Raw genomic sequence first — 27,757 nt, 5'->3', positions numbered from 1 at the left:
CATTCATCGGACGTGCCTGATCGCATACCAGACACTGAATATGTCGGAAACTTTGAAACGCTAATCCCAGATAGAATGTCTTGGTCAAGCAAATACCAGTAGGAATCCGTTGCTACATGGATGGCTCTAAATTAGGGGACAAAGTGGGCCTGGGGTTCTATATTGAAGACCCAGAAACAGAAATATACCACCGTTTACCTAATCAAAACACAAGCTTCCAGGCAGAAGTACGAGCAATAACGGAATGTGTAAATTGGATTAGAATATATATGGCACCCACAGGGCTTAATATATTTACCGACAGCCAGAAGGCAATTTGTGCGATATCAGGTGATAGAATTAAATCTAAGACCGTATTGGATTGTAAGAAAGCTTTAACTGAATACTCTCCCAGAGGTAAGGTTCACATCATATGGGTACCAGGCCACTCGGGAGTAGTCGGCAACGAAAGGGCGAATGTAATAGCTTTAAAGGGAAGGGAGCTCGATGTAGTTAACCTGACAAACGCAAAACCATTCGACGCAACAAAAGCTGAATTAAAAATATGGATGAGAGAATCCCATAAGGCCTCTTGGAATAATGAAACGGTGGGTAGAACCATAAAGATTCTATGGGGTGACCCTGATGAGAGCAAGACGAGAAATCTTCTCAAAATGAGCAAGTCTGAGGTTAGTATGATGGTTCGTATTCTGAGTGGACACATAGGATTACGAGCACACCTATACAAAATTGGACCTGCGGATTCAGACGAATGTAGAGCATGTGGAGAGGACAGTGAAACTCTGGAGCACTTTCTTTGCCATTGTCAGGCATTCGTCGAAGTTAGATCCAAGTATCTTGGAAGTGATGTTATTCCGGAAATAACATTCTTAACGAACACCGATTGGAAGATTCTTAGGAATTACGTCCAGGAAACTGAGTTTCTGAACATGGAAAAATAATACATTCAGTGAACAATTTTTTTTTTTTTTCTTGAATTGGAGCGCACAACAGGCCCGATAGTGGCCTAGGTGTATTTCTTCGGATTTGATGTAGTATACATCCTCCTATCAACCTAACCTAACCTAATTTACACTGTGTATATAATGTGATTAACTAACAAAATTCTGTTCCAGAACTCATTTTATAACAAAACCGATATGAGATATTTATCCGTCCGGCGGCAGCTGACTACAACGTGTAAATCTTAAAAATTACTCCGCCGGAGTAGAATTTTCCATTCACAACAAAGATTCTTTCATTCGGTATATACTCTTTCCATAAAGTTTTACATCTTTATGTTTATTTTTCACAAAAATATTAATTTTACATAATTTTGGGCAAAAACTTAAGTTTTGTAAAACTAATCTGCTGGAGTAGAATTTTTCATTTGGAACAAACATTATTCCATAAAAATTTCACCAAATATTTTCATTAAATGAATTCGCCTCAATTATTGTTTTTGACATCAGTGCGTACCAAATGCAAAAACAAATTACTTGGAAAATTTTGTTGGTGCCGAATTGCCACCACCTTATCTGAATTTTCCATTTTACTTTGTTATTGTTTTATACCAATCGTGTAAACACAAACAGTCTTATGCAAAAAAAAAACCTTATTATGACCTTAAAGTGTACATTAGTTAACAACGACTTTTAGCTTAATAATCCATTATTAACGGCTGTATTTATAAAAACTTATTTTAGGTTTATTAAACAATTTTAGGCAAAATTCAGGAAAATCGTATTTATAAACGTGAAATAGCTTAAAACACCTTCAATAAACCATTGACAATTAGAAGAATTTTATTGTAGGCTCGACCCTTCTTTAAGCCAACAATAACTTGATTTTTAACAATTTTTTTCTCAGATAAAGATTTTTCCGGTAATTTTAGGTTGATTGCGAAAACTAATTATGGTTTCTTTTAAAATAAAGTCTAAAAATTCTAATTTTAACGTTTACAATTTGTAAATAAAATCTCAGAAAATTTTTAAACGATTATATTTTGAGGAAAAAACTCAAATCTAGGCATTATTGGATTAATGCATGAATATTTGACAATATTCCAATTGTCCAGCACTATTTTTAGGCAATTTGGAAATGCCCGTCTGTCAACCAAATGATGGACAAAATCATTTGATTTGGCTTTTTCAAAGTTTTTTGGTTAAATATAATGCCATAAAGTAATTAACCATGTAAATTATATTGATTAGTGTTATACTAATGCAAAATATATTCGCCGGCATTAAAATTAGTCAAATATCAAAGAAATTTATCAATATTTGCAAAAATTTATCAAAAATTACAAGGAAAATAAGTAAAAATAAGAAAATGTGTCATAGTGATGTATATTTTGTCGCAAAATATCCGTTATTCGGATACTTTTAATAATAATTAGAAATTATATGTTATATTTATACATCTGAACTAAATAGACATTTATTAAAGCCATATATATATTTATTTTTCTTAAAAGTTTGTTTTTATTGTCAAAAATCTATTATAAACAAAAATATGAAATTAAGAAAACCGAATCAACGAATATTTTATCCTAATTGTACGCAACACTAACACATAAAATGACAGCCATATTGTACAGTGCTGCCAACTTAAACATAAATCAGCACAATAGTTAATATACGTTTATTATTTGTTTATGAATATCACAATTTTATAATTGGTTTTTAAGGCTAAAGTGTGCTTTAACTATTGAGTGCATTAAAAGCAAAATACGATTTTTTTATAAATACAAGCGTAAAAATGTATATACAAAAACATTATTTTAACTAAAATACATTTTAATGTTTTTTTTAGATTTGATGATTGCCAGCCATTATTTTATTCTGTCAATATTTTCATAATGTTGTATATGAACGATTATTAGTTCATTTGGTATTCGTGTCTAATATTATTTTTTTATGCTTTTATATAAAATAATTGTTTTTAATAACATAAAAATGGGGTTGTATTTGTTTTTTTAATAAAAATAACGTAAAAATCAAATAAAACAACTAATGTAATTGCAATATTATATTTTGATTAAAGAAAGTAATCGAGTAACGTTTTCTTTAAATTTGCATTGATATTTTAAACATCACTAAACTATTTTATAAACTAAATTTATATTTTTGGCAAAAAGAAAAGAAAAAAATGGAGACAAAGCCTGAAAATAAAAGGAAAAGTGTATCCATATTGTTTTTTATTTATTTATTTTTTTATAAATTAAAAAATTCACACAACAATATTTTTCACAAAACGTCAACAGTTATAAATTGTAATAAAATAATGACATTTGACTTTAATATAGGTTTAAAGTACGGTTGAACCTTTATTAACTTTCGTATATTTAACAATGGTTTACTACAGGTATTTTAAGCTAATTATCGTTTTTGGATATACTTTTATCGAATTTAGCTTAACAACGGTTAGTAAGCATGTTGTAAGTTTTTTTGCATAAGACTGAAAATATATAAATCATACGACTTTTATTCTCTTTTTTGTCATACGGATGAAATTTCATTTTACTTTTTCATTAGACTTGTCGTACGTAAAGTGTGATCGTCTGAAGGGCCTTAAAATGACTATAAACAATTTCTATAAAATAATATGACATTACCTTATCATCGATACGCCTTGATTTTAATGAATCTTGACCAGGGCGTACTAAATATAAGGTGAAGTCGATAAAGCAGTTTCTTATATTTTTGAGCAGTACTGTCAAATGCTTGTGTTTGATGAAGAGAAAATACAACAATCGTAAACACAACGACAGCCAAATTTGACAGACATAGCAAGCTAAATTAGTATGTTATTTTTGGAAATGTATTTGTTGTAGAATTGCCCTCACCTTATAATCAGTGCGCCCTGAACTTGACCATCCCACTTATTTCGACAAGACGGCTAAATGCCGTCTCACATTCGCACAATCAGCCACCGGCGTTAAATTTGGTCGGCGAAGGTTTTTCAGTAGAATTTTACGACATAAAATTCTTGTTTTCATTAAACGCTAATAATCAAAAATTATTCGAAAAATAATGCAACAACAGTTTAAAAAATTGCAAAGTGCCTATATTGTTTACATAAAAGAGTGACTTAACATTTGTAATGGTTTGTTAATTTTAAAATTTGCAAATAACCAATAAATATGTTTCTCTAACTTTGTGCATACATTTATACTGTATGTAGAGATGTATACGTTTTATATAAAAATATTCAAGCAATAAAATATTTATATAGGTAGTATTTTTATTAAAAATAAATATAAAAAATTATCGAATAGAATATTTTGTATGGCGCAAGGTATTTTAATTATAATTAATATATCTTTGTATGGCGAAAATACTTTATGCAAACTTTTATTTACATGCCTATGTATGTATGTACTACGTGTTTATAGATATTTATAGTAGACCTGCCCTTAAAAATGTTTACTTTGGTCTCGCAAAATTTAAACGAATTGTTTATGATTGATACTCAATAACGTTAAATTAAAATGATGCCTTTTTTGTAACGATCTTTTAAATACCTTTCGTTTTATATATGTATGGGTCCAAACAAATCTGTATATTTGGAGATCTAACCATTAATATTTTGAACTTTAGAGGCTGGCCCACCCTAAAGTAATCGGGGCCGACAAATAATTTTTACGTTATTTTACACACAATCAAAGACTATGTATATTACTAGTTTACCCTGTGTGCTTTGCTACCCTAAAGTCAATATACATAAAAAAAATACACTTTACGATTTCAGAAGATTCTATCTCAAAGAGTTTCCATGATATACGAATTTTTATATTTAATTCATATGGGAGGTGCCAAACACCTATTGAAAGTCTGCCAATTTATTATCCAAATGTTCAGAGGGATGTCAGAGTTCTTCTTTAAAAATTGAGGATTATAGCTCTAATCGTTTCCCAGATACACGAATGTTTTAATTGATTCATACGGGAGGTGTCAAGCCCCCTAATAAAAGTCCACCCATTTTTCTCCCAAATGTGTTGAAGTTTTTCGTACAAAATTTGAAGATTCTAGCTACAATAGTTACCTATATAAACGATTTTTTAATTTATTTCTTAGGCACTAGGTACGTCCCTAAAATCTTCTGCGCCAATTTATTACCCAAATGTTCACATGTTTTTAAAATTTTAGCTCTAATATAGTTTTTTAGATATACCAATATTTATACTGTAGTACCTTGATTATCCGTGATTCGATTATCCGGCAACATCAATTATCCAGGATGGAAAATATTTTTTTTGCATCGACTTGATTTTATTTTGGGTTGACTTAAATTTTTCTGCATCGTTTAACCGTGATTACCTCTATTATCCGTTATTATAAGCAAAATTATATTATTTATTAACAACCATGAACAATTGGAACAAATCGAAAAGGGGAATTCCCTTGAAACGAAAATACAAAATTGAAAAATAGGAGACAAACAACATTACATGATTATTTTTAGAAATCACATAACGTGAAATCATTATCCACAGTTTACTGTTTTCCGACAAAATTATTATTTTTATATTTTTGAAACATGTATGAATATAAAATCCTTGAATTATTTAGTTTTAATATAAATATGTACATATTCATTTATTAATTAATAAAAAATTATTAAAAAACTAGCCAAAATTGGCACTCAATTAACCGGGAAAATCGATTATACAGAATGCTTCCGGTCTCGACCATCACGGAACATCGAGGTCCCATATAATTTTCCGACCCATATAGTATATACATATATTCTGGATCCTTATAGATAGCGGAGTCGATAAAGTCGTTCAATAATTCTGTTAGACATGCTTTCGAGAAGTTTCCTATTCAAAATCAGCAAAATTCGTCCATAAATAACGGATATATAAGCAAAAATCCGAGATAACATCTGAAAATTTCACAAAAAAGAGAATATTTTCATTTAATTTATTGTAATATTTTAAAGCCACATTTGGCCAATAATATAAATATTAATATTAATACATATATATTAATAATAATAGTAAATATTACAAAGTTTAACGAGTTATTTATAATTTCAAGTAAAAACTAAAAACTATGGCCCCCAGCCATAAAAGTAGCATAAAAGATATTGATATAAAAGATTTTGCATGAAGAAGCAAGATAACATCAACAGCAACGCAGGGATTATGCTTGATTGTATGTGAGTACGTTGTTGTCGTTAACGATTGAAAACAAAAACAACGTTTAGCATGTTTTTTTGTTTGTTGTAACATCTAAAACTATACAATGTCCAGGCATAAAAATTGGGTTACTTCAACTGGATGCGTCCATAAATCTATTGGACGGAGCGAAGTAGGGTTGGCTGGGCAGTTGAATATGTGGTCGGTGTCATGGGGATCCTGACCACATGCATTCGTTGGGGACGGCACGGTCTATACGTGACCAGTTGTGGCAGAACTACTCTTGTTTTCCGCGGCAGGTTTTCTTCCGTCTCTGCTATGGGCGGTGGGCCACCTCCAAGTACGACATTCAGGCGGTATCCTGCGACCGCGGAATCTATGGCGTCTCTATGAATGTTTAAGTACAAATCGATTATTTGCGGTATTTTTCCTCTAAGTGTAAATCCTAATGATTTACTACTTTAGTTCACATCTTTGATGGAAAACTATTATTATTTCAACGAGTAAACCGCTAACTGTATTTAAACTTTGTTAGCCTCCATACTTAGAAATAAGTAGTTTTACCTCTCGTCATATAGAAGCCTTAAAGAGCACTTCTTGTTGTGCATACATGCTTAAGGTAATAAATAAATAAAGGAAGACAAATCTTCTCCTTTTATAAAACTAATAATTCTTTGTGTTTTATTCTTTTTGTGCATTTACACTGAACCATATCGGATTGACGCCGAAACATTGGTCCTTCGAACCGGATAATTACATGCTCTTTTCGAATCGAGGATAAAACACTAAGAAGGACATACTCCAACGTATGAAAGGAAGACTCCTTGCCAAGGAATTAATAAGCGCCCTTTTGTTGGAGGTTTCTTTAAGCCTTAATTTAAATAAGGTTAGTAAATTGATATTGAAGTGATTGTGTCAAAAGGAAAAAAGTATATAAACATACATAAATACATAGTATGTATATACGTGTGTGTGTTTTATAAAGAAAAAAGCAAAGAAAACAACAAGTGTCTATTGTCAAAAAAAGGGAATTAATAATTTATAATAATTTATTGTGAATTAATTTTAATCCCTATTTAATACATCCTTGCGCGATTATATTTTATACAGTACCTGTTAACAGATAGTGATCGGTACTTTTATAATCAAGGCTGCGTTTGTTTACATTGGACAACAGCCATAATTGATAATTAAAAATTGCATTTGTTTTTCGGCAAATTAATAAAAAATTAACTTTTCACTGTTTAAAGAAAATTATTTTGGTGTTAATTTTTGAGTGAAATAAATAGTGATCAAAATAATTCGTGACTGCATTTAATGCAAGGTTTGTTCACACAAATTTAATATTAGTAATTGTGTTGTGAAAGATAAAATTCTTCTTCTTCCTCCTTTTACTAATTTATTGTTAGTTACCCTACGGTCGGTCGATTTGACTTTTAATAATTTGTTTGGAAAGTAACAATACAATTTCGATTTTTTGTGATTTTTGAAAGCTGCTTCCTATTTTTATAGTATTTTACCAAAATAAATCCAATCTTAAAATTGTGAAAAATGCCTTTGACAGCCCTCGAACGTTTCACTCGTGCCTCAGACGCCGTTATAAAATTTGAGGCAAACTTTAATAATATACGCGAGGAAGAACATCACGTGTACTACTTCGAAGTTTTGGAAAGTGAATTGAAGATGTGTTGGGAAAAGGTGAAAATTACTTTCGATAATGTTTAGACGATCTTGAATCTTCTGAAGACGCTGAGCCAGAAGATATTCAAGTGGCTGAAAGTAAATTCCAGAGTACCCTTAATGTTTATGCGCGATGTTCAAAGTCGATAAAAATTAAGATTGATGAATTGGAAGCAAAGACTAAGCCTAAAGTTTCCCATCATCCAAACAATGATTCAAATTTTGATAATGTTAGTCATAATCTACCTCTTCCGCCATGTGATACGGACATCTTCAACGGCGATTATCTCTCATGGCCTACATTTAGGGATCTTTTCACTGCTTTATATATTAATAACAGTCGGCTGAGTAATATCGAACGATTATGTTATTTAGTGAAAAGAACAGATAACGAAGCGAGAGAAATTGTATCTAAATGTCCGTTGACTAATGCTGGGTTTGATATAGCGTGGAAAAGTTTAAAAGATACATACGAAAATCCTCGAATGCTAGTTAATAATCAGTTAAAGTGTTTGTTTGGTTTAGAGACAATAACAGAAGAGACTAGTTGCTCTTTGAAAAGGTTACAGCGCGGAATCAATGGATTTTTAACTGCTATGTCGATATATGAGATTCCCACTCAAAATTGGGATCCAATTATCGTTTTTATTTGCATACAAAGACTGCCCTCTCAGACAGTGACACTATGGGAACAAAGTGTTAAGGACAAAACTGCCTTATCTTTATGGAAAGATTTGGACATGTTTTTGACCGAAAGAATCCAAACGTTAGATTGCATACGCGATCTTAAGAGTTCCAATACTGATAAGGAAGGCATTGAACGCAAGGAAAAGACACATGTTTTGAATACAAGTCCTACGAATGCTTGTGTTTTATGTAAAAAACCGGGTCATTTACTTCGTTTTTGCCGTCAGTTTGATAGAATGTCTATTCCTGAGAGATTTAGAACGGTTAAAAAATTTCATTGCTGCATAAATTGTCTAGCTAACTCACATGAAGTTAATGATTGTTTAAGTGAACATCGTTGTTCTATTTGTAATAAGCGGCACCATACTTCACTACATCGGGATTCTTCAGCTTCATACAATCACACTCCTAATGACCAACGACCTACTAACACGTCAACTGCATTGGTAGAAAGACCGACTACGTCAGGTCTGCTTCAGAATGTACTATTATTTCTGAAAAGTTGAGGAAAAGATTCAAAATTCCAACCATTTCCGAAGCAGCGAAGTTTTCGGGCGTAAATGAGGAATTTTCGGCCATTTCGACGAAGACTTGTAATTTGATAATAGGTTCTAGTACTGATTCATCATTTTTATTAAACACTTCGGCATCTGTTTTGCCAAGCATTTCAGGAAATCTGCCTTCGGTTTCGGTTAATGCCGACAAATTGCCAAATCTTCATTTGGCAGATTCGAATCCCTTCGGGAGCAGACCCGTGGAATTATTATTAGGAGCTGATGTATACCCCCAGCTTACTTTACCCGGAATTAGGAAAAAAGTACTCGGATCATTATTGGCTCAAAATACAGTATTTGGTTGGATATTAACCGGTCCTGTAAATAGTATTATTTCATCTCCTACGAAGGAAAGATATAGGCCAACTAAAAATAGCTACATTCCAACATGGAATCGTAATGAACCCAAATGATGTAGGAACTAGTTAGTTTATCAATCTGTAATAGAACCGCTACTAATTAAAATGTTTGTAAATCATTATTTTTCATTTCGTCAACGACAAGGCACTACGTGCAAACACTTACTACAACCTTTTACGAGGTAATATTTAAATATAGATAATTCGAGATTTACGTCTATCCCTAACGCTGTATTAATAGAATCGTAAAAGATGGAAAGAAGAATTTTTAAGTAATTTTACTATTGATCGCTTTGTATGGCAGACTTGTTGTTTTGAATTCCTAAATGATCACTACATATATATCAATTTACTTTACTAACCTTTTCCTAAATTATTTTTAACATAGCAAGAGTCCTAAGTGGCTCAACCAGAGTCTCTTAATGGCTCAACCAGAGTCTCATCATGGCTCAACCAGAGTCTCATCATGGCTCAAACGGGTCCATAATGACCCAAGTAGAAAAAACTGGAGTCTGATCATGGCTCATTTTAATTTGGAAAAAACAGTCCACGAGAGTCCTTCATGACTCGTCATTTATTTAGTTACAACACCTTAAGTGTTGCAAGGGGGCCGGCAATGTTTAAGTACAAATCGATTATTTGCGGTATTTTTCCTCTAAGTGTAAATCCTAATGATTTACTACTTTAGTTTACATCTTTGATGGAAAACTATTATTATTTCAACGAGTAAACCGCTAACTGTATTTAAACTTTGTTAGCCTCCATACTTAGAAATAAGTAGTTTTACCTCTCGTCATATAGAAGCCTTAAAGAGCACTTCTTGTTGTGCATACATGCTTAAGGTAATAAATAAATAAAGGAAGACAAATCTTCTCCTTTTATAAAACTAATAATTCTTTGTGTTTTATTCTTTTTGTGCATTTACACTGAACCATATCGGATTGACGCCGAAACAATGAATGTCGTTCAAAGCTGCCGTATACGAGGACTGATCCAATGGATCCTGCACATATCTGCGTATGTTTTCCTCGTATATACGAAGATCCTTCCTGACATGCCTAGGAGGAGCATCCAACTGTGTGATGTTAAAGTTGGGATGACTCCTCCGATGACATCCCAGAAGGAACTGTTTAGTCAACATGACATTGTGTTCCTTAACTGGAAGGACCTTCGTTTCCTCGTGCTGGTGATATTCCGAGGTAATTTGTAAGCAGCCCGTTACAGTCCTTAGGGCGGCACTTTAGCAGCTTCGAATGTTTTCCACTAGGTATCACTGAGCAAAGGTGACCATACTGGAGCAGCATAATGAAATCACGTCCACCCCTTGTGGAGGTGCGGGGAGCTTAGAGAGGTAGAAGTTAAACAAAAGTGGCGATAATACTCCACTTTGAGGTATGCCTTGTTTAACCCTACGGGGAGCATCTGTCTCTAAACTGTACGAACGACTGACGGTCACTCAGGTAATTCACGATCCATCTCTTCGTGTTGTTGGGATTGCAGGATATCCTCGAAGAGTGTGGAGTGACTGACAGTGTCGAAGGCCTTCGACAGGTCAAGAGCCACTAGGACCGTCCTTTCACAGGACCTCTGCTGATTTAAGCCTTGTGAGATTTGAGTGGCAATGTCGGTTAATGCTGTGGTGCTGTGCATTTTTCGAAAATCTATCAAAGCAACAACAATCGATTTGTTCTAATTGTGCATGGTTTTTTAAAAAATAATAAAATTAATTAATCATAGAGGTAAAACGATGCAGAAAAATATAATTCAATCCAAAATAAAATTAAGTCGATGCAAAAAAAAAAAAAATCACTCCCGGATAATTGTAGTTGCCGGATAATCAAATCACGGATAATCAAGGTCCTACTGTATGTATATGTATTAAAGTAAGTAACACCATAAAATAAGTCTGTTGAATTTTGTTGGAAGTGGTACATGCTATACAAGAATAGGCAGTTTATAAAATTTCATTTGACATCGGTGAAGACGTTATACGTTCCCTCATGGAGGATTGATTCCACCTCATTTGGGTCGTATTGAATAGTCACTAAAAAACTTCTATCAAAGGGTGTTTCGGCGATGCAGTCATCAATATTGTCAGGGATTGAAAATGGTAGAGTGGCCTGACTGGGTTATGTTCCACACACTAACTCTGTTGAGTCTAATGGCCACGTTGAGGGTAACCTCCTGAACACTTTCAATAGGTAGCCATCATGTATTCCTAGGGCTTATGCTCCATGATTTGCCTATTGCTCTTCTACACGAGTATAAGGCCGCAGCCGCTTTCAACACTCTAGATTGAGTGTTTAAATGCCATGATAGTTTAGATATATTTAGCACTATCAGATAAATTCAGCTCTGTCCCGTTCAAACGTGGAAGAGTGAAAGAGTATCTTCTAGTGAATAGAACAAGTTCCGTTTTCAATGGATATACACCAAGACCACATATAGTTCTCCAAGTTCTGTGTGATTTGATACGATACGAAGATATCATGCGCATACGCAATAACCATAAAGCCCATTGACCTGAGGTCCATGAGAAGTGGGTTCAGCTCCTCCTGGTGAGGTACCGCGATTTGCCACTTTTGTGACATTTGTAATTCGTTGGGTCAATAATCTCTTAATGAAAGCTGTGATTAGTAGATATATACCTAGACCATTTAGAGCCGATTCGGGATAAATATTGTTGAAGGCCCCCTCAATATCTAGGAAGTGTATATTCTCCTTGCGCTAGGAAGTCTATGTGTTCTACTACCGAGTAAAGTGCAGTCTCAACAGATTTACTCTTCATATAGGTATGTTGAGACGCTTATAGAAGCTCAGATTTGATGTGAATTCTAAGATGCAGATCAATAATCCTTTCCAACGTTTTAAGAACAAAGGAGGATAGACTAATTTGTCTAGAATACTTTGGCTTCGTGTGAGAGGTCTTTCTTCCTTTAGGGATGAAGATCACTGTGCACTTGGTCTAACGTTCTGGTATATAAGACCATTTGAGACAGGCATTACATATCCACATTAGCTAAGGCTTGAGATTTTTTTTCCTGTATCAACTGGGAGATCTGGAAAGTGAGTGGCCATTAAAATCTAGGGTTTCCTGGCTACTGGTCGTCCAACTGCCACATGGTTTCTTAATAATACTCGGGACCAGAGGAGTTGACGATAAGATTTTGCGAAGACGACTAGGATCTCCAAGATTTGTGCTTTGCATTTCTCACCAGGTTTTTTAATTTATTTACCGAGGTCTTGTAAGAAATCCAGTTGCTCGTTTTCTTAGCCTCGTTAAACAGTTTACGAGATTCAGTAATGTCTGCAGACCACCACTTTGTGAACTTTTGTTTGCAAGTCAGTGTAGTCGCGAGATCGAAAGCTTTATAGTTTCGACCGCGTTTACTATGTCCGATCGACGTTCAATGATCGGAACAGTGTGGAGTGAACGTGAGATTAGCTTTACTTGCATTTTCCAGTCTGTTCTTCTCCTGTTCTGAAGGGTTTTGGGACCTCCTTGTTTACTATCATTTCAAAATCGATATATTGATGGTCAGAGAACGAACATTCACTTGAGACTCTCCATCCCCTTATCCCATCATGCTGCATAGAACTAACCAGCGTAATGTCAAGAACCGCCCTTCTGTTTGAAACTATAGGTTGGTTCGGATCCTGAGTTTAAAATGTCAAGATTACTGCATAGAATGAAATTAAAAATTTACTCACCTCTAGAATTTATGTCTGGACTGCCACCATGATAATCGGCATACTCATTTTGAATTTGAGGGTAACAATTTTGAGATACATATGGGAATTTCATGTCAAGTGACCCAACTCAATAAATCGATTTCGACGAAATTTGTACAATGTTAGTACTATTGGATAGTAGGCCAGACTCAAATTTTCAGCTCTATCGGTCAAGAACTGCGGATTTAGAGGGGGTCAAATTTGGACATTTTGGTCATACAGGGACCTATTGGTCCTAGCCAAAATTGTCAAAGGATAGCTATTTCTTCATTCTTTGATTTTTTTTTAAATATTTTTTTTTTCAAAATGTGCCCTTTTTAAAGAATGCTTAAACAATTTCCTTTAAGGACTTTGTAGCTATTTTTTCATTCTTTGATTTTTTTTTAATATTTTTTTTTTCAAAATGCGCCCTTTTTAAAGAAAGCTTAAACAATTTTGTCTTCAAAAAGCTATTACTGTGTGACCGGGAAAGATAATTGAACAAAACTTTTTATATATTATTTATTAAGGTGTATAAAATCGAAAAGATTGCTAAGTCATGGTCACAAATAAAAATTTAAACTTAAATATTTTTGTTTATATGAGAATAAAATTATTATATTATATCAGCATAATTTTACTTTACTAAGTCATATACAACAAAAAAAAAAAAAAAAATATTTCATCAAAATCGGCCCATATTTGTTAATGTTACAGGGTCCACAAATATTTCACGAATATATATAGTATATAGTATTTGAAACAAAATTTGTTGTTTAATTAAATTTTTTTCATAAGATACAAGAATATATATAATTATAATAATAAAACATAAAATTTATAATGGAACTTAATGACAACTGACATATAATTTGTATACATACCGGGGTATCTTGGGTATTGATACACGAGGTAAAAGTAGAAAATCGGTCATAAATCGGTTTAATATATATATATATATATATATATACAGTGGTTTCCCGGTTTAACGAAAGATATAATGTCAGACCCATTCGTAAAAACGAAAAATTCGTTAAACCGAATAACAACTTTTCTATGATTTAATGATAAAAATACGGTAATGGAAGGTAGGAAGTCTATTATTTAAATCTTTTTGAATGCACCCATAAAGTTTTTGACAATTTCAATGCATTTTTATGCAGTGTGCAAAAGATAGAAATTAGTTTTTTTTGTTAAATTTGCAATCAAACCAAAATTAAAGCTTTTATGAAAAATTTTATTACAATTAGGAAAAAACAATATTTTTTGTTTAATGATGTTAAAGTTGTTTCATTTCGAAAATGAATTAATTCTTCTCTTATAAAAGAATAGGGATTTGATGCCCATTTTAATCGATGTGAAATTCTAAGTATTTTATGGTAATTTTCATTACAAACAATTCCTTTTCTCACTTTATTAGTAAAATAATCATAATATTCCCTTAAATAAAGAATTTTATATTAAAATGTATTTAATAAATTTAATTTATATTTCCGAAAATATTTTTTTAAATGTTATTTTATTCGTATTCCCGGATTTTTGTATTTGTAGATTTTGTACCCATTGAATTGGATATTGAACTTACATAAAATCTTAATATGTTATTGCTTTTGGTTTATAAAGAAGTTTAGTTATCATTCCGTATTATTTTCACCTCTTTTTATAGAAATTTTTTTAGAAATTCGTTATATCGAGTACTAAATTTACTCATTCATTCGTAATATAAGGTACTCAATGGAAACAATTTGCCCGTTCGTTAAATCGCGAATTCGCTAAACTGAGTATTCGTTAAACCGGGAAACCAGTGTATATATATATATATATATATATATATATATATATACACATTTATTTATTAAAAACAATTATGATAATTATTATTTACTACTTTTTTTATTCATATTTTGGTTCTTTGAGTTCTCATTTAAGTTGAAGTTAAAAAGGTGCAAAATTTACGTCACAAAAGTAAGTATACAGATCATTTCAGTATATATTTGGTTTAATGATATTAACAAAATTTATGAAAATTTTACTTGTATTAATAAATATAAATAAAATATTTTTTTACACAATAACTTGGAAAACATCTACTTTTAGTTCCGAAATCTTGAAATTTGGGCCGATTGGCTCCGGAATTAATTAGTAGAACAGTTTTTTCTCATTTCTACGATTTTTTTACACTTTAGACACCGGATTTTGGATCTGGTGGTCATTGAACCCTCCAAATGATGCATTGGAAATAGAATTTTTAACTTTTGAAAAGAGTTGTTATTTCGAAATTAATGTTATGTGCATGGATTTGGCTATTTTGAACACAGTACGTTCTTAAAAAACCGAAACTTAACTCCGATTTCTTAAGACTTATAACATAAACTTTAAAATTTGGATAATTCTATATATTTCCTTTAATTTAAACAGGTTTTCGAAATACTCCGATTTCCAAAGCATACAATAATGCTACCAATCATATCTTGATATAGTCGATACAATAACCATGTTTTATGGATCGGACATTTTATTTGTTCTAGCAACAAATTAAGATGTATCCGTGTTCAAAATTGTTCAATTCGTATTCATACCACCAATTGAGCCTGATTTAATGTAAAAATCTTACTATTTTGGACAATAATCAATTTCAGAACCGATATGTAGTGTAAGTTATTGACATGGTCACCATTTGACGATTATTGGTAGTATTTAGAAGTGTGTAATGGATGATTGGAACCAACAAACTTGTTTTAATTAATGGATACTAGTACAAATATTATTAATATCGCATTTTAAGATATATATTTTAGGAAATCGCCATTAAATATCGAATATGAACGCTATACTATGTTAAAAACGGCAATGTTCCGCAATGGATTGCAATTATTGTAAAGAAACAATTAATTTAAAAGTTAAAATATCGTCTTCTAATGTATCATAATGAACAAACGAGGGATGTTATTGAATACCCGATCCAAAACTCCGGGGGTTTAAATAGTCAGATGTTCTTAAATAGGAAAAAATGCTCCTATAAATAATATTCAGATCAATTACCAAAAACTTCAATTTTTCGGAACAAAAAGTGAATTTTTCCATGTTATAATGTACAGAATATTTTATTATAAAATAATTACATTCAAACAGGTAAAATTTTCATGAATTTTGTTAATATCATTAAGCCAAATACATATTGAAATTATCTGTATACTTACTTTTGTGACGTAAATTTTGCACCTATTTAACTACACCTTAAATGAGAACTTAAGTAACCAAAATAACCCGGAAAAAAGTAGTGAATAATAATTATCATAATTGTTTTTAATAAATAAATGTGTTACTTTTTTGATTTTTGAAAAAATAATATCCTTTTTTAAATAAAACCAATTGTCAGTATTTCTGTATACTTATTTTTGAGATTAACTGTATATATATATTAGGCTTCACGCAATATTTTTGAAATTGTGATATCATACCTTTTATGACAGTTTTTGGAACAGCGCTAATATTAGCGTAATTATTTTGTTAAAATTTCAACTCCTTCATCTGCATATCTGCGCCCAAAATACCGATTTTGGGCGACATTTTTTTATAGTCCGAAAACTGCTGTACATATTTCAAATCTGACTTTAGTATACTATTATACAGGAAAATTTAAGATATATAAACTTAATTTGACAGAATTTAGATGCACTATAAATGCATAAGAGCAAAAGAAAAACTGCAATTAAAAAAAAAATCAAAACCTGATTTTATCATTCGTAAATATAATATTCAATGCCCTTAAAAAAATAGTGTTAAAATTTTTAATTTATTGTAATCCCTTTAGGAGTTATGATGGTTATCATGTTGGCTTGTGGTTTAATAATTTCCCATCAAACAATGGTGTTTTTCATCATCATCTCCGAATTTAATAAAACTCCATTCAATTAATGTTCCATATACAGTTAATCTCAAAAATAAGTATACAGAAATACTGACAATTGGTTTTATTTAAAAAAGGATATTATTTTTTCAAAAATCACAAAAGTAACACATTTATTTATTAAAACAATTATGATAATTATTATTCACTACTTTTTTCTTCATATTTTGGTTCTTTGAGTTCTCATTTAAGCTGAAGTTAAGAAGGTGCAAAATTTACGTCACAAAAATAAGTATACAGATAATTTTAATATGTATTTGGCTTAATGATATTAACAAAATTCATGAAAATTTTACCGTTTGAATGTAATTATTTTATAATAAAATATTCTGTACACTATAACATGGAAAAAAATTCACTTTTTGTTCCGAAAAATTAAAATTTTTGGTAATTGATCTGAATATTATTTATAGGAGCATTTTTTCCTATTTAAGAACATCTGACTATTTAAATCCCCGGAGTTTTGGATCGGGTATTCAATAATAACCCTCGTTTGTTCATTATGATGCATTGGAAGACGATATTTTAACTTTTAAATTAATTGTTTCTGTACAATAATTGCAATCCATTGCGGAACATTGCCGTTTTTAACATAGTATAGCGTTCATATTCGATATTTAACGACGATTTCCTAAAATTTATATCTTAAATTGCGATATTAATAATATTTGTACTAGTATCCATTAATTAAAACAAGTTTTTTGGTTCCAATCATCCATTACACACTTCTAAATACTACCAATAATCGTCAAATGGTGACCATGTCAATAACTTACACTACATATCGGTTCTGAAATTGATTATTCTCCAAAATAGTAAGATTTTTACATTAAATCAGGCTCAATTGGTGGTATGAATACGAATTGAACAATTTTGAACACAGATACATCTTAGTTTGTTGCTAGAACAAATAAAATGTCCGATCCATAAAACATGGTTATTGTATCAAGTATATCAAGATATGATTGGTAGCATTATTGTATGCTTTGGAAATCGGAGTATTTGGAAAACCTGTTTAAATTAAAGGAAATATATAGAATTATCCAAATTTTAAAGATTATGTTGTAAGTCTTAAGAAATCGGAGTTAAATTTCGGTTTTTTAAGAACGTACTGTGTTCAAAATGGCCAAATCCATGCATATAACATTAATTTCGAAATAACAACTCTTTTCAAAAGTTAAAAATTCTATTTCCAAGGCATCATTTGGAGGGTTCAATGACCACCAGATCCAAAATCCGGGGTCTAAAGTGGAAAAAAATCGCAGAAGTGGGAAAAAAACTGTCCTACTAATTAATTCCGGAGCCAAGTAGATTTTTTCCAAGTTATTGTGTAAAAAATATTTTAAAATGTGTAAAAAATATTTTATTTATTATTACAAGTAAAATTTCCATAAATTTTGTCAATATAATTAAACCAAATATATACTGAAATTATCTGTATACTTACTTTTGTGACGTAAATTTTCAGCTTAAATGAGAACTCAAAGAACCAAAATATGAAGAAAAAAAGTAGTGAATAATAATTATCATAATTGTTTTTAATAAATAAATGTGTTACTTTTTTGATTTTTGAAAAAATAATATCCTTTTTTAAATAAAACCAATTGTCAGTATTTCTGTATACTTATTTTTGAGATTAACTGTATAACTTGTATAATGACAAATTATGGGTCTTATAACTTTCGTGGTTTTCGAAATATAGCGTTGTAAAGTTTAAAATCTGAAAATTTTAAGTCTCATCACATCTAAAGGGTTAATGATAAAATTTTTGTTTTTGCACCATTTGTCTCAGCAAAAAGCATACTAACAAAATTTTTTGAAATATTTTTTGAAAAAAGTGCATCTTTGGATAATACTAAATGCACTTTTGAAGCATTATAAAAGTGTGAAATTAAGCTCATTCTTATTGATTTTTCCTATAAAATCAATTATTAATTGGAAGGAGTTGGAATTTTGAAAAAATTATGACAGCATACTAATTACTGATACAAAAACGGGAAACATTTTATTTTTTGAAACGAAGCCATATATATATAGTATATATATATATATATATAGTTATATATATATATATATATATATATATATATATATATATATATATATATATATATATATATATATATATATATATATATATATATATATATAGTTATATATATATATATATATATATATATATATATATATATATATATATATATATATATATATATATATATATATATATATATATAACTAATTTTTGGAAAATGTATAGAAAACATTACTCTAAAAGCATAGTCCAAATTTCAAGCCGATACGATATATAGATCTCGAGATATATCACTTCAAAAATGAAAAACATACCCGGTTATGTGGGTATTGACATAACGGTTAACTCAAGAATGTTTTTTTTTCCAATATTTGGCACTTACCTAATGTTCCCCTATTTTCTGACTCCGGAAATTCTTGACCGATATAGCTAAAAATTTGTGTCCGGCCTTCTATCCAACAGTACTAACCTTGGTGCAAATTTCATCCAAGACATCGATTTTTAAAGTTGGGTTACTTGACACGAAATTCCCCATATGTATATAATCCATCTTTAAAAGAGTTCTGGGACAAAATAATTATAATTAGAAAACGTACATTCATAAATAATTGAATATTTTAATACATACTATAATTTCATGGAAGGAAATTTATTTAATTCTTAATTAATATTAATTTTTAAAAATTATTTTAAACCTGTTCCAAGTTACTTCGTTACTAATGTCTGTTAAATTGATGTAGTGGTATTATTATTAATTCTAAGGTTTGCATTTCGATTTATCTGTTTCCACGGGTTCTAGATCTACTAAATTTAGAATAAATTCATATTTTTTCGGTAAGGCCTTTACATAAAAAAATTACTATTGTTAAATTAATATTACTCGTAAACCATAAATCCGATCAAAGAAAAATGAAATTTTGTTTTCTCAAAATATCATCCGTAAAATAAAAATTTCCAAAAACGATGTTGTACTGATGTTTTTCCCACCACGGAGTGTTGGTTGGTTATCGTGGTAGTTTACTGCGCGCAAACAGTTACCAAAATTTACCAAAAAATCGACGGTATTATTGAACAAAATAATTTAAGATCTTTCAAGACACTTCTAGAAATAAATTTTCGAGTATTGATCACTTAAAATTTTATTTTTCGGTTTAAAAGCATGGTTGTATCATGGTATAAAAATATTTGCTAGTTTTTTATTCCTTACACTTTTAATCGGAACTGGTTCTATATCTACTGAATTTAGAACAAATTATAATTTCTAGTTTGGAAAATAATTTTCTTAGTGCTGTTTTACGAGATATACTTGTTTTTTCTTTAATTTGGTGCTTTTTTGAAATTTTAACGTTATGCAGTTCTCTGTGATTATTGCTAATTGTACACAAAGTTCATAGCCCGGGAAAGTAAGAGTTTTGCTGCTGAATTTTAGATTGCTGAAAGTAAATTGGCACGTATGTATTGGCGGTCTAAGGCCATACAAATCTGTTTTTTACGAATAGCTCACTTATTGTGTGCCGTACGTGTTTTGATGGTATATATTATAATTTCTATAGAGAGAGTTGTTTTCGAGCTGTAGTGTATTATTTTATTCATTGCACTGATATTTTCAAATATTAATATTTTTAACGCCTATATGACTAATTATTTGATTTAAATCTCGGAACCAATTTTAGAAGATCCAATAAACTTCGTTAAATGCGGAAGGCATTTAGAATAAGTTTAATATACTTTTTTTTAAGATGTCATGAACATGGCTTTAAGGTTAAGGATAAGGATCTGTTGAATGGCTACTGTCTATATGATTATATAAGTTTAAGTTGGAAAACTTTTGCTGTTGTAGTTCTTTAAAGTTAAATATTGACGTATTTGTTTAAGAGCTTAGATTAAAGCTTAGATTTAAAAATCGTGATTTGTAATCAATTTTTTTATTTAGGTAAAATTTTATATCATATCATATTTGTTTGTTATTTGCAAAATTTGTATTAAATGTAATATTTTTTAAATAATTATAATTCTGATAATCATATTCTTAAATTTTATAGTCTATGAATAATATGACGAAAGACTATGATTACTTGCTTAAAGTATTATTAGTAGGAGATAGTGATGTTGGAAAACATGAAATTTTGTCGGGATTGGAAGATGCATCATCAGAGAGCCCGTTTTGCAGTGGAAATGGTATTATTTAATATTAAAACTGCTTGAATTCTATTTCCATATAATATATATTTATATTAGCATACAAAACAACAACAATTCTTCTGGAAGGAAAAAGAGTAAAACTTCAGTTATGGGATACATCTGGCCAGGGGCGATTTTGTACTATAATTCGGTCTTACTCCAGAGGCGCACAAGGAATAATATTAGTTTACGACATAACTAACAAGTGGAGTTTTGATGGAATTGATAGATGGCTGAAGGAAGTAGAAGAGGTAAATACTATAATGAATATACAAATAGATATGTTACTATTATTTTAATATATGTACATTAGGGATATAACTAATTTGGCGAAAATTTTTTAATACTTCTCAGCAAAAAGTAATTGATGTCATACTTTACAAACGACATATTAATCACATCTAAAAATGCGGTTATATATTTTTTGCTTTTATAAACGAAATATTTCTTTACAAATAAAATCTAGTTAAAAGTTAGGAAAGAGATGTAGAAAACATATTCGAAGTACATCAAATTTTGGTGAAAAACCTATGAAATTTACATAAACATGTCATTGAAAGAATGCGTTTTATTTTTGACATCCAAATATTGTTTTTTTTCTGCTTTTAAAAATAAGATTATTTGTAGTTCAAAGTTGTCCAAAATGAACAACATCCCTCCAATGACACGCTAATGTAAAATTCATAGGTTTTTCACACGAATTTGAAGCACTTCCCAGCAAAAAAATGTTGCAGTAGTGCAAAGTGAATGCATGTTTCATGACTTCTTTAATAACAGTGCCCAGCAAAAAAAGTGTGGAAAAAGATGTAGAATTTTCATCACAACTAAGTAGTAACCCGAAGTGCTTCAAATTCAGGTGAAAAACCTATGAATTTTACATTAGCGTGTCATTGGAGGGATGTTGTTCATTTTTGACAACTTTGAACTACATCTAATCTTATCTTTAGAAGCTGTAAAAATCCGATATTTGTATGTCAAAAATAAACCATATTCTTTCAATGAAACGCTTATGTAAATTTCATTGGTTTTTCATCAAAATTTGAAGTACTTCGAATATGTTGTTTGTAGTGACTTTTCTACATCTCTTTACTCATTTTTAACTGTGTTTTAATTTGTAAGTATATGTTTGGTTTATAAAAGCGAAAAGTATGCAATCGCATTTTTAGATGTGATTAAGATGTCGTTTGTAAAGTATGACATCAATTATTTTTTGCTGGGTGCTAATGCAACTCATTCTAAACGCCTTCCTAAATTCAACCTATTCCGCAGTTAAAAAATTCCTTTAAAACTTCAAAAATTAATTCAGATTGTTAATTTAATCAAAGGAAATTTATGTGTTATTAGAAATATTTTTGATTAATAATATTATTTTATATATTTTCCAATATTTATTATAATATTTTCCTTAAAAATATTTAAAATATCTTCCAAAAATACATACAAAACAAATAGCTTGAACCAATGAAACATCGTTTTCGAATCATCGAATTTGCATTGGTTCGATTATTCGGAATTCTTGCATAAACACATGATCTCCAAAGACACGTAACTTTTTGCTGTGTTGGGTTACTTAATATTATTTATGCTTAATATTATTTAATATTAATTATTTGACATCATTTTAATTATTGTATAGCTTGGACACAAACTATTTATAACAATTTTGTATTAAGCAATTTGATTTCACTTTTTAAACACAACTAATAACAATTATTTAAGCAAAATACGCTAATTTAAAATTTATTTGTTTTATATATTTTTTTTGTAGCATGCTCCTGGTATTCCAAAAGTTCTTGTAGGAAATAGACTTCATTTGGCATTCAAAAGGCAGGTTGCAGCGAAACAAGCAGAACTTTATGCATCTCGAAATAATATGTCTTGCTTCGAAATATCTCCTCTTTGCGATTTTAATATAAGGGAATCATTTTGTGAATTGGCACGAATGGCTCTCCATAGAAACGGAATGGAGAGGATATGGAGGAATAATAAGGGTAAGTAATTAGGAGTAAGCAATTTCTGTAAGTAACTACAAAGCTCTTCACGGAAATGGTTTAAGCTTTCTTTGAGCAAAAAAAAAAAAAAAAAAACATTTTGAAAAAATAGTCGAAACTTAAGTGCCAAATATTGAAAAAAATCTAATTCTTTAGCTAAAAAATTATTTTTTTTGAATGATATCCCAGTCGCATCACATCATGGGACTAAAAAGCCCATAAAGGAAATTCTATAAGCTTTCATCTGATCAAAAAAGGCAGTTTTTTGAAAAAAAAAAAAATTTGAAAAAAACATTTTTTTTTGGAAACAATGAAGAAATGGCTATCTGAACTCCAATGGACCAATAGGTGAAAAGTTACACTCATTTGAATAAAACCCTGTATGACCAAAATGTCCAATTTTGACCCCCACTAAGTCCGGCAGTTCTTCAGCAATAGAAATTTTGTATCTGTACCCAACTTGGTGCAAATTTCATCCAAATCGGAAGACATCGATTTTAAAAGTTGGGCCACTTGACACGAAATTTCCCATTGTATATCTCCATCTTATTATTAAAAGACGTATTTCCATTTTTGTATGGTGAAAAATCTTATTAAAATCCGATGTGAAAAATGAAAGAAGAGTCATTATTTTACAAATCAAAAATTTTTTATAAAAAAATGTTAGTTACGTCATTTTTATATTATGTGCCCGTGTTCTGTAACTTTCGAGTCGAGAAAAAAACATTGAAATATTAGAGTCTTCCACTTTTTAGTTGCGTGATTCAAAAAATTTTTAAACTGAACACGTTACACTTAACCAACATATATTTGAATTACGTGTGTTCACCCTGTTTTAAACAAGACGATTATAAATTTTTCGATTTTTTTGTCGATTCGAAAGTTACAGAACACAGGCAATGTAGTTAGATTAATATCCATGTTCATACACATTTAATAATACATACATGTATACTAAAAATATATGTAAGTTAGGTTTACCGAGAACCACAAAAGTTGTGTGAGTATAAAAGTCTAATTTGCTGATCCATAGTAAGTCCTCAAAGTTACGTTCTTCAGTTCAATATCTTCTAAAATAGTAATGATCTCTACCTGCTTTAATATAACTTTGTAAGTTTTATGTATTTTATTGTCTTCATCGGACTAATTCTCTTTGCTCTTTAAGACTCTTAAAGAAATAAGACTCAAAATATTTAAATCGGTAATATGATAATGCAACGCATGGCCAGAGAAAGTCGAAAGTATCTTTCACCTCATCATTGCACCATCGGAAAGTGTCATTGTTTAATGGAGTTTTATTGCGAGCTGCATTTTGTTAATTGTTTCTTTTAAATGAATAATACGATTTTTAACAACGTTAAAAACCGTATTCCAACATCTATGTTGTAAACCGTTAACGGTACTTAATTATTGTTTGGCACCAAATTTATGCTTGTTATAACCTAGGTGAGAATGTTTGTCATTCCGTTTGTAATTTCCACAATATAATTTTTCGACCCCATAAAGTTTATACATACAGTGAAATTTTATAAATTTTAAGAAAAAACTTTGTCTGAACAATTATTTTTAGCAAAGTTAAGCAATTTGTTTGTTGTATTTTTTAAAGAATATCTTATATTTTAATTTTCTACCAAAATAATAAAAATCGTAATATTAATTAACGAGATTTTTGATAAAATGTGAAAGTATTGTTAATTTGTTAGGTCAATAAAGTATTTTGCTTTTTTAGTTTTTTTGTAAATTTTTTTAATATTGCTGTATTATTTTATAAAATTTAACATTTATATTAATCCTATATATTAAAATAACAATTTTTAGATATTTTAGTAGCGGTACGACTAAATTTCGACATTTATTAACCGATTTTATTATCCTATATACCTATAAGAATTTTCTAATATTTGACTTAACGTGAAATCTATTGTTTCTTTGATTTTATTTCTAAAATAATAAGTCATTTTGAATTGGATACATGATATACCAAAAAGTCAATGGAATTGGAACAAGAAAAAATGTTTAGTGGGGTATAAAACTAACAAAATAATCTGGGTCGTTGGTCATTTTGTATTGATAAACAAAAACTACATTACGGAAACCCCACCTATTTGGGGAGTACTGTGTGAATTTTATTTAGAATTGTATAATATTTATTCTTATTCAATAAAGCTAACACTAAGTAGCATCCTAGCCACTCTAAGTATGGGGACATCACCGTATGCCACTATAGAACTATTACATGCTAAAATCTTTTATTTTATGAATAAAATACAGTAGGTAGGTAGGTATAGTAGTGATGATAACCGCCTCTGTTTGTAAATATCTAAATTAAGTATTTTTCCTGTACCACACGACAGTTCACTTTATATTAGTTCAAAGCAACCTAAGGTCTGTTTAGAGGTCTAAATTTAAACATAGTGTTCTTCCTACTTCGTATATGGACTTTGGAGAAGATAAATGAGGATTTTAATGGGTTTCCTTGGATACAAGCCTCTCCCCTTTGGTAGTTAAAGATTTTATAAGACCACTTAGTGCATTTTTTTCTAATAATTCTTTGGGTCATTTCATCAATTACTCTATTTTATATTCTTTAATGATATTGATTAAACATCTCATAATTGTATTTCACTTGTTCTAAAAATCTAAAGAATTTTTTTATTGGAATTTTATTTTTATTGGTCTTCATCTGTTTCAGTGGTACAAATAAATATTGGAGACAAAATGTAAAAATTCTCTTACAAAAATATGCATATTTGTGAATGGTATGGATTAAGGGTGAAGGAAAATGCTAAAATATTCCACTCAAAATTAGACACAAATTCAGGGTGTGTATTACGGTAGTTTTAAAAAATCGATGTCGGATTTCTTTAGAAGGCAGCCCCTTAAAATGTTTCATTTTGTTAAATTTAAAGATGGCCAAGTTTGAGCACGATTGAAAGATGTTAACACGAGCCACTGGGGCCTCAAAGTTTTGAAAATCTCGATTTTTTGGCAGTTCTCTAGAACGGTTTAACATATTTGTCAGTGTAATACATCAAATTGAAGCCGATACTATTTATAATATTTTATATGCAGTACTGCGTATGTAGTACTGAATTCGAGATAATGAAGCCAATGTTCGTAAGAGCGAAGATGGAACCTATTGTGAAAAAACCCATTTTCCTTTATATTATAAACTTTTGGAATGAAAACAATTATGTATTTAAAAAATCAAGTATAATAAATGTCTTTATTTTATTCTTATTTAAATTCATTCAAGTGACTGACATAATATGGTTTTTGTTGCTCGTTGTTGTAATAATTGATTGTAATCTGTTAAGAGCAAGCTTGACTCCTCGCTCTACCATGTCGTTCACAACTTTCAAGTTGTTTACCATCCTTTGCCCCTCTTTGTAGTTGATATTTTGCGTCCAAGTTAGAGGATCTTTATCCAGAAATTCGGTGTAAATTTAAATCTCTTGAACAACAGGTAAGTCTCATTTGTAATTAGGGCTGGGAGACCTTTTTCTAAGAATTTCCGCAATTGTTTTTTAGTTTGGGTCGCATATTTCTGAAGCACTTCTCATTTTCTTCTGCTTGATTTGTTAAGATTTTTGTTGCCATTCGGCTCTTTACGGTGTTTTAGTCTTGTTTTGTTGTTAAACACGCTCTGGGGGCGTTATACCTGGCTTTACAGTAGTCTCAGACGATGAAAGCAAAGTGTTTCTAGGGCCTTTTGTTCTTGGTAAGTCAGCTTAAACTGGTGAAGGAAGAGTTGTATTTTTAGACAGCAAATAGGTTTTGCTATCCACCGGGCATGGTGTACTGGACCTGGAGACCTGAAGCGCACATCTTTTCCGTCAAGATGGCCAAGATATATCAATGCCAACTGTAACAGCTCCTTGTAGCCATCTCTTGGCTGGCATTACATTAGTTTCCTTTGCAGTTCTTTGATATTCTATACTTCTTCTTTGGGCAGTAGTTCCAAAACATTTTCGCCTACATCGAACTTGGATTTATTAATCACCGACAATTTTTGTTGAAGCCTCTTGAATATATCTGATTGAGGTCCCTATTTGTTTCCAAACTTGCAGTCAAAAACCCCTCTCAACAAGACTTCTAAAACGTGGTGTCGGCAAGCTCTCGACCTAACATCTGCTCCAGGAGTTTGCACGCTCCATTAAGTCTCCCAGTATTTGATGCTGTTATATCGAAGCACATAGCCACGACCGAAGGAGAAAAATCTTATGCACATTGTACATATTCATTTATTAATTAATAAAAATATGTATTAAAAAGATACCCAAAATTGGTATCCAATTAACCGAGAAATCGATTATACAGAATGCTCTCGGTCCCGATCATTGTGGAAAATCGAGGTGCCACTGTATTTAATATTTGTTGAAATTAGTAATTAGTTTAGTTTAAAAGGGTTGTATACCAAAGGCATACATCCACTTGGAGACCCAAAGGTCCATTGTGATTCCCTTTAATAAAGAACAAGGAAAAATAAAAAGAAGACAGAAGAAAAGAGAAATATGTGAAAAGA

At 30.6% G+C, this 27,757-nt stretch overlaps 1 protein-coding gene across 2 annotated transcripts in view; it reads left to right on the top strand.

The window, feature by feature from the left end:
* Positions 1–3,876: 3,876 nt before the first annotated feature.
* Positions 3,877–27,757, top strand: part of LOC119601479 (ras-related protein Rab-40C) — a 41,915-nt gene continuing 18,034 nt past the window's right edge. The window contains exons 1-4 of one of the 2 annotated variants that reach the window (XM_037952432.1): positions 3,877–4,086; positions 21,103–21,238; positions 21,299–21,492; positions 23,010–23,232. In XM_037952432.1, coding sequence (XP_037808360.1) covers positions 4,084–4,086; positions 21,103–21,238; positions 21,299–21,492; positions 23,010–23,232 — 556 coding nt within the window. In that variant the 5' untranslated portion in view covers positions 3,877–4,083. The remainder of the gene's footprint in view (positions 4,087–21,102; positions 21,239–21,298; positions 21,493–23,009; positions 23,233–27,757) is intronic. The other variant, XM_037952433.1, reaches the window with a different exon arrangement.

Source organism: Lucilia sericata, unplaced genomic scaffold (assembly GCF_015586225.1).
Source record: "Lucilia sericata isolate MDLA Ls3-8-SP2 unplaced genomic scaffold, ASM1558622v1 Contig000168F_arrow, whole genome shotgun sequence".
Taxonomy (NCBI): domain Eukaryota; kingdom Metazoa; phylum Arthropoda; class Insecta; order Diptera; family Calliphoridae; genus Lucilia; species Lucilia sericata.
The sequence above is the reverse complement of the archived record's forward strand: the minus strand, read 5'-3'. Positions and strand labels throughout refer to the sequence as shown.